This window comes from Canis lupus, chromosome 30 (assembly GCF_011100685.1).
Source record: "Canis lupus familiaris isolate Mischka breed German Shepherd chromosome 30, alternate assembly UU_Cfam_GSD_1.0, whole genome shotgun sequence".
Taxonomy (NCBI): Eukaryota; Metazoa; Chordata; class Mammalia; order Carnivora; family Canidae; genus Canis; species Canis lupus.
In genome coordinates, this window is record NC_049251.1 from 37,000,108 (window position 1) to 37,012,161 (window position 12,054).

General features: G+C 39.0%; 1 protein-coding gene across 6 annotated transcripts in view; it reads left to right on the top strand.

Annotated features, from left to right (window-relative positions):
• The window catches only part of NEO1 (neogenin 1), a 235,113-nt gene that overhangs the window by 170,866 nt on the left and 52,193 nt on the right, over positions 1–12,054 (top strand). For 3 of the 6 annotated variants that reach the window (XM_038580915.1, XM_038580918.1, XM_038580916.1), the window contains exon 8: positions 6,556–6,775. In XM_038580915.1, coding sequence (XP_038436843.1) covers positions 6,556–6,775 — 220 coding nt within the window. The remainder of the gene's footprint in view (positions 1–6,555; positions 6,776–12,054) is intronic. The other 3 variants (XM_038580917.1, XM_038580920.1, XM_038580919.1) reach the window with 1 other exon arrangement.

Consider the following 12,054-nt stretch of genomic DNA (forward strand, 5'->3'; position numbering starts at 1 on the left):
AATCTTTATTTATTTATAATCTTTTTCTTGCCTTCCTGCATTGGCTAGAACTTTAAGTACAAAGCTTTTTTAATATAAGAAATGAGAGCTGATACCCTTATCTTGTATCCAAGCTTAGGGGAAAAGCATTTACTTTTTAACCATTCAGTATAATTTTCACTGTAGGTTTTTCAAGATGAGGAACTTCTATTCCTAGTATGTTGAGAGTTTTTACCATGAATAAGTAGGTGTTTGATTTTGTCACATGCTGCTTCTGCATCTACTAAGCTGATCAGTTTCTCTTTTTTTTCTCTAATATGGTATAATACATTGATCTTTTATATATATATATTAAACTAGTTTTGGATTCCTGTGATAAATCCTACTTGGTCATGATGTATAACCCTTCTAATATGCTACCAAATATGGTTTGCTAGTATCTCATTAAAAGGTATTGTATCTGTTATCATAAGGGTTATTTGTCTATAGTTTCTTTTCCTTTGGCTTTGATATTAGAGTAATATTAACCTCACAGAATGAGCTAGAAGTGTTTCTTTTCTATTTTCTGAAAGAGTTGTGAAGGATTAGTATTATTTCTTCTTTTAAATATTTGGTAGCATTTTTCCAATGAAGCTATCTGGACTCGGACTTGTCTATGTGGGAAGATTTTTGATTACTAGTTAAATGTCTGTATTTGTTATAGTTCTACCCAGATTTTGTGTTTCTTTGTAAGTAGGTTTGGTAAGTTTTGTCTTTCTGAGAATTTTTCTATTTCCTCTGATTTATGGGCACAAATTTGTTCATAGTTTTACTTCGTAACCTCCCAATCTGTATGGTTGGTTGTATTGTCCCTTCTTTGATTCTTGATTTAGGTAACTTGTATCTTCTATTAATTTCTTAATCTTAAAAAAATAATAATTTCTTAATCTTGTGTCTTTTTTTTTAAGTTGGCTAACATATTACTCAATTTAATTTCTCCCAGCTATATTGAGGTATGATTGAAAAATAAATGATAATATGTTTAAAGTGTACAACATGATGATTTGATATATGTATATTTTGTGAAAGAATTCCCACACTCAAGTTAACGAGTGAATTAAAATTCTCCTTCACTTTACAGGGTTACTTTGTGTGTGTGTATGTGAGAATGCTTAAGATCTATACTCTTCACTAAGTGGGAAATTGGGTAATTCATGTGAGACTTCTTTTCTGATAAAGAAATTTATTTCCCTTTAGGCTCTGCTTTAGCTGCTTCCCTTGTTTTTTAGTTTGTTGTGTTTTTATTTTCATTCAGTTAAAAATATTTTTTAAATTTTTCTTGTAATTTCTACTTTGATCCTTGGGTTACTCAGAAGCGGATTGTTTGATTTCCAAAAATTTGGGATTTCTCCATATTCTTTGAATTCATGTATTTTGGGGCTCTGTTATTAGACGTATACATACTTAAAATTGATACAAAGAAGAGATATACAATTCAGTGAAAATAACTGAGAATTTAATATTCTCTCAAAAAATGATTAAAACATTGAGACAAAGGTGTATAGAAGACTTAACTCTCTCAGCCACCTTGACCTAACTAATACAGAATCTCCAACTAAACTACAGATACAGATTTTTTTTCAAGCACCTACAAAACAATCTCCAAGATAGACCACATGCTGGGGCATAAAGCAAGTCTTAGGAAATTTTAAAAGACTGTATCCGTAGAAATTATGTGCCTCATCACAACAGAATTAAATCAGATATCCACAGCAGGCCTGTTCTTTGTTGGGCTTGCTCTAGAAGTGGGAAATTCCTCAAGTCCGCGGTTCTCCTATAACAACCTGCTGCATGGGTACGCGTCCATCCTGGGCGCTTTACACGGCCTTTGTGGGACTTGGGGTGCATGGGGAACTGATGAAAACAAACAAAAAGACCTAGCTATGGCCATTGCCCTAAGTAATAGTTTTGTCTCTGATGCAAAACTTGTTTTTGCCAGCGCCCATGAAACAGGAATAGGCTGTCTTGTTAGCTCATAAGTAAGGGAAATCTCAGACCCTGCAGAGTTCCTGACAGTTTCCTTTAGTTTTTTGTTTTTTGGTTTTTTTTCCTTTAGTTTTTAAACATATTTTTAACAGCTGCCTTGAAGTCTTTGTTAAATCTAATATCCAAGGACCCCCTGAGACCTTTTGTATTGACTGCACTTTTTACATTAGCCTCTGGGTATAGGTTACACTTTGTTTCTTTGCATGTCTCTTCATTTTTTTTTGTTGTTGTTGATTATTGGATATTTTGTATAGCATATTGTAGCAACTGTGGGTTCTGACACCTCCTCTCCTCCCCCAGGGCTGTTATTTTGTTTGTGCAGCAGCTCACTTGAACTAAATCTTTGAGATCCATTTTCCCCACACTGTGTAACCATAGATGTCTCTGCTTACCTTTTATTTTTTCTTTGTTTTTATTTTTAATCCTCGCTTTCTAGGGTTAACCCTTGTGTGTGTATCAATTCGTGTTTAGCCAAGTATCAGTCAGAAGTTGTGCTCAACCACCTCAAGCCAGTAAGCCTTCTACTCTCAGCTGATGGATCCTATGTTTTTTGGGGCATGCGTTCAAACTTGAGGCCACTTTTTAGTCAGCCTTAGCTTTTGCTTTCTGTGAGGCTCTCTCAGTTGTCCTGTGCATACATACATCGGTTCCAACAGCCAGGAATACGTGGGTCACCTGGACCTACTCTCGGCTCTGCCGCACATACTCATGGCTTTCCGTCTTCCTGGAGACTTATCATCTTCTTAGTGTTTTTTCACCTTCCCAAACTCCCCGTAAGTCCTGCTAGTCTGTAGTCCGGTTTGCTCCCAAAAATGATCACAGCCTCAGAGTAGCAAAGACATTGACCCTTCCTGTTCACTTGCCACCAAGATTACCACTCGAACATTACTCCCCATCAGATGAGCCCTGCTGACAGCAGCAAAGCCTCCAGCTTCCAGGGCCTGCACTGCCCTGGTTGAGTAAACTACTCCAGCAGAGCTGGAGAGCATGGAACAGCCCTAGGCAAAAATGGCACATACTTGCTGTTTGCACCTAAATATGGTAATTTTCATGAATAAATGCTTCTTGGGTTGTTGTTTGGCCAGTTTCAACCTTTGACAGTTTTGTGCAGCTTTATAGTTGTTTTTTTTTTGGGGGGGGGGAAGAGCATTTGTTGACGTCCACAAACCATAATGCTGGAAGTCTAAGTCCCAATCTAGAAGTATCATTTGCCATTGATCCTGGTATAACTTAACCCCCTATTTGATTATCTGGGCTCATACCTGCCCAAGTAGAACATGGAACAGCAGAAAAAGAACCAACTTGGGGGAAGTGGGTATAAAATACTAGGACCAGAAAGGACATAGATTTTACCCATAGTTAACTAGGAATCATTTACAATGGTCTGGTATTATTTACACTTTTACTCTAGGTATAACTGATAAAATACAACTGCAAAGCAAATTTTTATATAACATAATAAATGTTACTTGTATATACTTTGAGTCAGCTAGAAAGATTAAAATATTGTTGTACTTGATGAGATTCTAGTAACACTGGTCTTCATTGCAGTAACATTCTCCCTGAATTTTCTTCCACTTAGTAATTCAATAAATACACATTTATTGATTATCTAATGTATACACATGCACAATGAATGATGCCAACAGGAAGCAGATACAGATTTTGTCCTCAAGGAGCCTATAGGTTAGCATGATTAAGCGTGAACATGAAGAACAGAAGCGGGAAGTGCTGGATGCCATTAAAGACTTACAGATGCGTGCTCTAGAAGTTCCATAGGCTAATTGAAGTTTCCCTGCCTGACCAGTTCTTTCAGTTATCACCCTTTACTTCTGTCACCTGGTCCTTCCTGCTTACATACCCCTCCTGGTTGCCTTTACACTTACCTTCTTCTTTTTGTCACCTGTTCAAGCTAATTATGGTGATAACATGTACCTAGTGCTTCCACATGTACTTTTCCTACTGATATTCATGTGGTTCACATCAGCCTGGGACATGGGTGGGGAGTGTTTCCAGTTTATAGACAAGGAAACTGAGATCAGAGAAACTAAGTGACTTACCCAACTTCACATTATTAGGAAGTGGCAAAGTCAAGTTTTGAACACAAGGTCTTTGTACTTGAAATCCTGGGCTTTTTCCAGTATGCTGTACTGCCTCTCACATTACAAATTTCCTCTCCTCTCCAGCCAGCAGATAGTTAGGGAAAATTTAGCTTACTGAGTTCGGTCAGACTTGGAAGCAGTTTTTACTTAGTGTGTTTCTACACAGGCACAGAAATGAGGCAACAAAGCTAGACTGTTTGCAGGCTACTCCTTGAACTATTTCCCTCTAAGGGTTTTTCTTTTTTAGTGACTTAGTTTTACAATAATCAGGGATTCATATTTCCAGTTGCTTCTTACACATTTCTCTGGTGGATATTGGATCATTACTTTGGACATCGCATGTTCAGAATCAGGTTTGCTATCTCTCCCTCAGGCTCTAGCCTCTCTTAATGTTGCCGTACTCCGTGAATGATACCACCAACCACCTGTCCTCCCAAGCCAGAAACCTGAGAGTCCTTGAGTCCTTTCTAACCTTCACCCCAGCATCCAGTTTTGTCATTTGCATCCTCCCTCATGGGGTTGTTGTGTGAATAAACTGACACAGTATATGAAAAAGAACTCTGAACGCTGTGAAGGAGAAGTATTTTCTCTGATGCAGCACATCTCTTGAAGCATCAAAGATAAGAATAAGCCCTTACAGGCCATTCAGGTGTGACTTTCTTACAATAGTGACACTTGTACCAGTGGAGTGTGTGGACTTGTATCTTCTGGGACTGTGGCTGTGACTTCATAGTCTTACATTCTGATGGCACTCTGGACTCTTCAAAGTACTTTCTCATAAGGAGAGGAAAAGCGAGTAAGTGAGTTGCTGAAGGTGACACCGTTGATAAGTGGCACAGCAGGAGCAGAACTCCTTGTTGGCTAAACACAGAAACCTCTTAAACTAAAAACCAGAGTTGGTTTTAACACACCATCACTTACTGTCTGTGACCTAGGATGAGCGATTTAGCCCTATTTAAATGTCAGTCTCTACATACAGGACAGAAATAAAATGACGGTACTTTTCTCATAGGTTTGTAAGGATTCAGTGAGCCCATATCAAGAGCCAGAGTGCCACGTAGAAATGGTAGCTGTTGGATGACCCTTGCCTCTTCCCCACCTAAGTAGCCACGTTAGGTTGGTCTTCCTCTGTACTTTCCCTTAGAAAACTTACTCTATGTGGCTTAGTTATTTGACTGCCTCACTTTAGATTCCCTTACAGTTCACAGACCTTTCCTAGAGGTTGTTGACCTATGATTTCATTGAAAATTAGGTCCAGAATTTTCATGTTTTCCTCTCTGCCTCTCTTCTGATGATTTTCCCATTAAGGTTATGACACAACTCTGATGACCTTGTTTAGTTAAAAATTGTGAGACTATATTTATACCTTCAGGCCCCAAGATGGAGATTTTTGGTCCAATGTTAGGAAAATCCAAAGTGTCCAACAACAGAATGGACTGCCTATGACTACAAGTACACAAGCTTCCAGGCTTCAATGAGTAAAGCTTTGACTTGCCACTGCTTCACCCGTCCCCTCAAGTTCCTGAAGTCTGCAAGCCATGGCAATATATATTATAGAGGACTGTTAACAAACTACCTGATTATTGTGTTCTGGTTTGAGAATTTTTTATTCATGTTTCTATACTGTTGTAGTTAAATGAATTGAAAAAGATAGCAAATAAAATAGTAGTGAAGCGAGGAAGGCTATCAGACTTGCCTAGGAATTACCGAATTATAGAGAGCAGAGTTTAATATTAGACTACAGGGATGGCTGGGTGGCTCAGCAGTTGAGCGTCTGCCTTGGGCTCAGGGCATGATCCTGGAGTCCCGGGATCGAGTCCCACATGGGGCTCCCTGCATGGAGCCTGCATCTCCCTCTGCCTATGTCTCTGTGTCTTTCATGAATAAATAAAATTTTTTAAAAAATTAGACTACAGTTACAAATATGGCTCTTGAGAGTCTCCTGCAGAGCTGAAGACCCCAGCTCTGCAGGAAGCTCATGGTGAGAGTAACTGAGTTCATCCTTATTACATATTATTCCATATTTGATACAGTAGCTAAAAGAACTGAGGTTTTTCCTTGGTGATGATATTTCTATGTGCAAAGTTTGACAGATGTTGCATGCTGTTTTCACAATTAAAGAAAATTACTTGGTCACTGCTATGTCCTTCTGTGAGATGTTTTATTCTCAGCCGTCACCTCCCTGTGCCTGGCCCACAACCATTATAGCGACCAGAAAGTCTGCTTGCTCTACAGTGATACGTCTTGAATAGTGCCCATTAGTTTTCAGTAGTTAACCCTGGCCTGCATGTTAGCCTTCAGTTTAATGGCCTTTTTTATGTTCATTCATTTTATTTTATTTCCCATCGTGGTTTTGTTTATTTCTTTTTTGTTTTTTGTTTTTTCTGTTCTCTTTTTTAAAACCGTCGTGGTTTGCCCTTCATATTCCCCAATGTTTGCACATGACAAGATGTTGCCATCCCAACATTACCTCCCACTTCACTGACCAGTGCCACTACTGACCATCTAGCACCAGCCACAACGGGACCACTACCTTCAGCTCCTCGGGATGTCGTGGCCTCCCTCGTCTCTACCCGCTTCATCAAATTGACATGGCGGACACCTGCATCGGATCCCCATGGAGACAACCTTACCTACTCTGTCTTCTACACCAAGGAGGGTATTGCTAGGTAAGTGTCCATATGTGTGGAGCCAGTTGGCTGCATCCTGGTCTATCTCAGGCCAGTTATACCCACTCTGGCTCTTTGTTGTGCAGAATCTGTACTTCAGATTTTCAGTCCAGAAAATATGACCACCACAATGCATATTTCTCAGTTGCAGGTCATTAAATTTTATCCCAATCAGACTGAAGTCCTGGTATTCTTTCCTGGCCCTCGGGAATGACATGGGAAAAGGACAGATAGAGCTATTTAGGTAGAAGAATTAAGATATAACTAAGGCTACTCTTTTTTTATAAGGTTCAGTCAGCACAACCTATAGGACATGGCTTAGAACATTCAGATTCTAGGGGCACCTGGGTGACTCAGTGGGTTAAGGGTCTGCCTTCGGCTTAGGTCATGATCCTGGGTCCTGGGATCAAGCCCCACATCAGACTCCCTGCTCAGCGGGCAGGCCGCTTCTCCCTCTCTCTCTGCCCTTCTACCAATTTGTGTGTTCTCTCTCTCAAATAAATAAAATCTTAAAAAAAAAAAAAAACATTGAGATTCTAGAAATTAAGGTAGACTTAATTTAGAGAAGTAATCTTAAATGAATATTTGCCTGCACCCTTATGTGGATGTGGGCTGCTGAGCCCCACAGGGGGTCCCCGTCCCCTTAATGACACAAGAGTCATTAGTAGCTAATTTTCTTAAAACTGCATTCTCATCAAGTTCCTCTCTATCTCCACCTCTTTCAGGCGTTCACATTGCTTCTTCATTGCTTATAGAAGATTGTCCAGAATCCCCAGGCCACTTTACTTATAGTCCAGCTTTTATTTTATCTGTCCAACCTTACTTGTCTCTCCTCCCAGTTTAACTCACTTTCTAAGGAAGCCAATCTAATTGCTGTCACTGTGCCACCTTTCTTCAAGTGTGTTCTCTTCAGTCATTTCCCCCTTTCCCACCTGAAGCTGGTCAGTTCGTCCTTGTGGTCCAGATTAAGCCCCATGAAGCCCTCAAGCATTTTGCTTTACCTTTTTCAGCATTTACAGCCTTTCCCTTATATGTGTTTGTGGCACTAATATTGGCACTTAATTATGATAACACATGATCTTATACTGCAATAAGTCGTACTCTTCTGCTACTTTATGTGTATTGTGTTGTTTTCCCAACCCAATTATAAAACTTTTGGGAGGAACTATGCCATGTGCTATGTATTCTTAGCATTGCCAAGCAGATTTCTTCATTTACACCAAAACAAGAAAGCTAAAATTTTCTGTTTTGGTTAGGGCTCTCACTCATGAAGTAAATCTTGCGTCTCTACCAGGGAGCTTACATCTGATACATTTTTTTTTAAGATTTTATTTATTTATTCATGAGAGACACCGAGAGAGAGGCAGAGACACAGGCAGAGAGAGAGAGGCAGGCTCCATGCAGGGAGCACCACGTGGGACTCGATCCCGGGACCCCAGGATCACGCCCTGGGCCTAAGGCAGATGCTCAACCCTTAAGGCACCCAGGCATCCCTACATTTGTATTTAATAACTAGACTGTCAAGTTCCACACATATAGAAACCTTCATCAAAACCACTTGATTTAACACTCTTTAGAAGTGTATGTGACCTCATTTGAGCCAGATAGATGGAGCTACTCATAGAATAATGTTTTTCTGAACATTGTACAAGATGTTTTGGGAATTATAAACAGTTCTAGACACAAAAAGGCAAGACATTACTACCAGGTGGCATCTGTGTTAAAATGTCTCCAGTAGTCTTTCATATCTCATTGCTAATTTCATAGTGTTTCACAAAAGGAAAAGACATTCAGTAATTCCTCAGAATAACAAACCTCTTTTCACTATGGGTCCTTTGTCCTTGCTGTTTCTTCTACCAGAAATGCATTTCCCTCACAAACAGGTGTTTCTGGGTTCTTATCTGTCACCTTCAAATGATGCCTCCCTAGGCCTTCCATGAATACCCACCCAACTTGGCCCCCTTCACCCTTGTCACACAGTGTGTTCTGGAGCCAGTTTGTTCCCAAGCTAGTTTTTAAATTTTCAGGAAATTTTGCAGACCTGATGACCACTTGATAGCTCAAAACGGGGCATGGCATGAGTATTTATTGTGATAAGGGCTACAAACCGGAGCTGGTTATTAAACATTTACCAGGACACCACTGCTGTCATATGCTGTTTTGGTTTTTTTGCTTTTGTTTTGTTTTCAGAACACTTAACACTCTGAAGTCTCTTTTTATTAACCTATTTCTTATGTCTGCCTTATTCAACAGAGTATCACCAGCATCTGGAATAGGGCCTGACATACAATAGCACTAAATAATCACTTGTTAAGTGAATAAATTCATTTCAATCAATGGAGAAATAATAGCTTATTCAAGAAATCATGTTGAGATAATTAGCTCCATTTAGTGGAAAGAATGGAAGTTATATCTCTGTCTTATATCATGTATAACAATAAATTATAGACAGATTAAGAGATTTTAAAGCTCATAAATGTATCAGGAGAAAATATAGAAACAACTTATCATTTGAGTATAAAAGGCCTTTTAATGAAAGACAGGAAATCCAGAAGCCACAACAGGAGACATCGACAAATTTTTTTATATAACACTGTAAAATTCCATGTGATAAAACATCATAAATAAAATCAAAACATCAAGTGGTGAGCTGGGAAAAAATATGTAACATTTATAAAACATTGTATTGTTACCCAATCTATATAAAGAGCTCCTATAAATCCTGAGAAAAAGACAAATATCACAAGAGGCAAATGGTACAAGTAGATGATTAGCAGAAGTTAAGGGAAGGCTCATTAAAGTTAAAAAATGTTTTTGCTATTGATCACAGTCTGGGAAATACAAAATAATACAAAAAGTGAAACTTTTTTACTTAAAAGGCTGGCAAAAATTTTAAGTTGATAATATCTAGTGTTAAGCAAGTTTAAATGCTGGGAAGAAATCCTCTCTAGGCTTTGGAGTAGTCTTTGGAGAAAGTGATTTAGCCGAATTTTTAAAAATCTTTTCAATGCACATCAATTCAACAATTACGTTTCCAGATGTTCTGTAGATAACAGATATACATATGCATAGGGCACCCATAAAAATGTTTATTGTAACATTATTTGTAAGAATGAAAAAAAAAGTAAACACCCACTGATGGACGAATGGGCACATAATTAACATCTGTATATTAAATGTGATACAGGAATTTTTTAATGACATCTATATATTTTTTATAAGGATTTTGTTTATTCATGAGAGGCACACAGAGAGAGGCAGAGACACAGGCAGAGGGAGAAGCAGACTCCCTCTGGGGAGCCCGATGTGGGACTCAAACCAAGGACCCCAGGATCATGCCCTGAACCAAAGGTAGATGCTCAACTGCTGAGCCACCCAGGTCTCCCAACATATCTGTATATTTTGATGTGCGTGTAAATACCTAAAGCAGTGATTCTCAGCTAGGGACAGTTTGCCCCCATCCCTCAGCAGACATTTGGCAATGTCTGGTGACATTTTTGGTTATTAAAACTCAGATGAGAGAGGATGTCTACTGGCATCCAATGAGTAGAAACCACAGATGCTGATAAATGTCCTGCAGTGTACAGGATAGCCCTTTACAACAAAGAATTATCCCACCCAAGAGCTCAATAGCACTAAGGTTTAGAAACCTGACATGAAGCTATCTGGTAGGATATAGGTCAGTATGTGCCACAGTTAGATGTCAGGGAAGGACAGGTTTTGAAGAGAGAAAAACTGGGATTTTTTGGATTTTTTAAAACTATATATACTTTTGTTTTTAATGAGAATCTGTCACTTCAATGTAAAATTAAATTGTCAGGCGGGAAGACAAGGCAAGTATATATAAAGGAAGAAGAGATGCAAGGAGGATCCAATTTAATATGTGTGTCTGGTGTTTGATGGATGGGAAAGTAAGAAAGCTAGTTTAACTGGCCCAGAGTTTTGGTCGGAATTAGTAAGAGATTATAATAAAGTGGCAGTTTGGAGCCAAATCTCATAACGCCAGTAAGAATTTGGACATAATCACTTGAGAAGGGACCATTTTAGACTCCTGAGCAAGTGTGCACTGTGATTTTATTAAATAGCTTTTCTTAGTTTATGAGCACTACATAAAGAGAAGAGGAGGAGAAATGAAGTCAGGGAGACAAATCTAGTTAATCTGGACATGTGGTAGGTATGGCCCGGACAAAGGCAAAAATAGTGATTTGGAATGGACAGAATAAATCTGGGGAATATTTCAAAGGAAGTTTCTTGGAGACTGTCATGTTTTTGTCATTTCATTTGTGAATGAAGTTTGTGATTTCTGAATACAGACCATGAAGTAGAAAGAACATGAAGTCAGAAGACTAGATCCTGCTTCCTTGTTTTGTAAACAGAACTTTTATTTAACCTTTATAAGCTTAAGTTTTCTCATAAAAAAAAAAAAAAATGAGGATGGGAACTTTTCTTCACAGACCAAAGAATTCAGTGTGAGGTTGGAATCCGCTGCCTGCATTTACAAAAAATCCTACTACCTGATTTGAAAAATCAACCACCAGGTGGCACTCTGTGACTGGGTCATGAGGTCTAATTCTCTTGGGTGCCAGAGATTTCAAATGGGCCTTCCTCTGCCTTTTCAAATATGAAATGTTTGCCCCCCTTTTTTTCTCCAGTTCCTTTAGTGTAAATGGGAGTACTTTTCTGATATTAGCCACTAAGTGGAAGATGCAGAGTAAGTTATTCCAGAAGTTAATAACATTTTAGAGATAGATGAAGCCTTAGGTATCTTAGTTGAGCCCAGGAGTCAGCAAACTACGGACCCTGCACCAAATCAGACGTTATTTTTATGACCCACGAGCTAAGAATATTTTTTATATTTTCAAATGGTTACCTTTTAATAGGTCATATAAGTAACTACTTAATATTCTCCATTTTGTCTCTTAGCTGGTAAATATTTACTGTCTGGCTCAGAAGCAGACTATACTCAGTGCGTAGACTGAGTATAGTGACTTGCCCACAGTCCCCTAGCAAGGTGTAGTAGCTTGCTAGAACTAGAATTGGAACTCTTTTTTAAAAAAATATTTTATTTATTTATTCATGAGAGACAGAGAGAGAGAGAGAGAGAGGCAGAGACACAGGCAGAGGGAGAAGCAGGCTCCATGCAGGGAGCCCGACGCGGGACTCGATCCCGGGTCTCCAGGATCAGGCCCTGGGCCAAAGGTGGCACTAAACTGCTGAACCACCGGGCTGCCCTAGAATTGGAACTCTTAATGCCTAGCCTAGCACTATCTTAATATAAA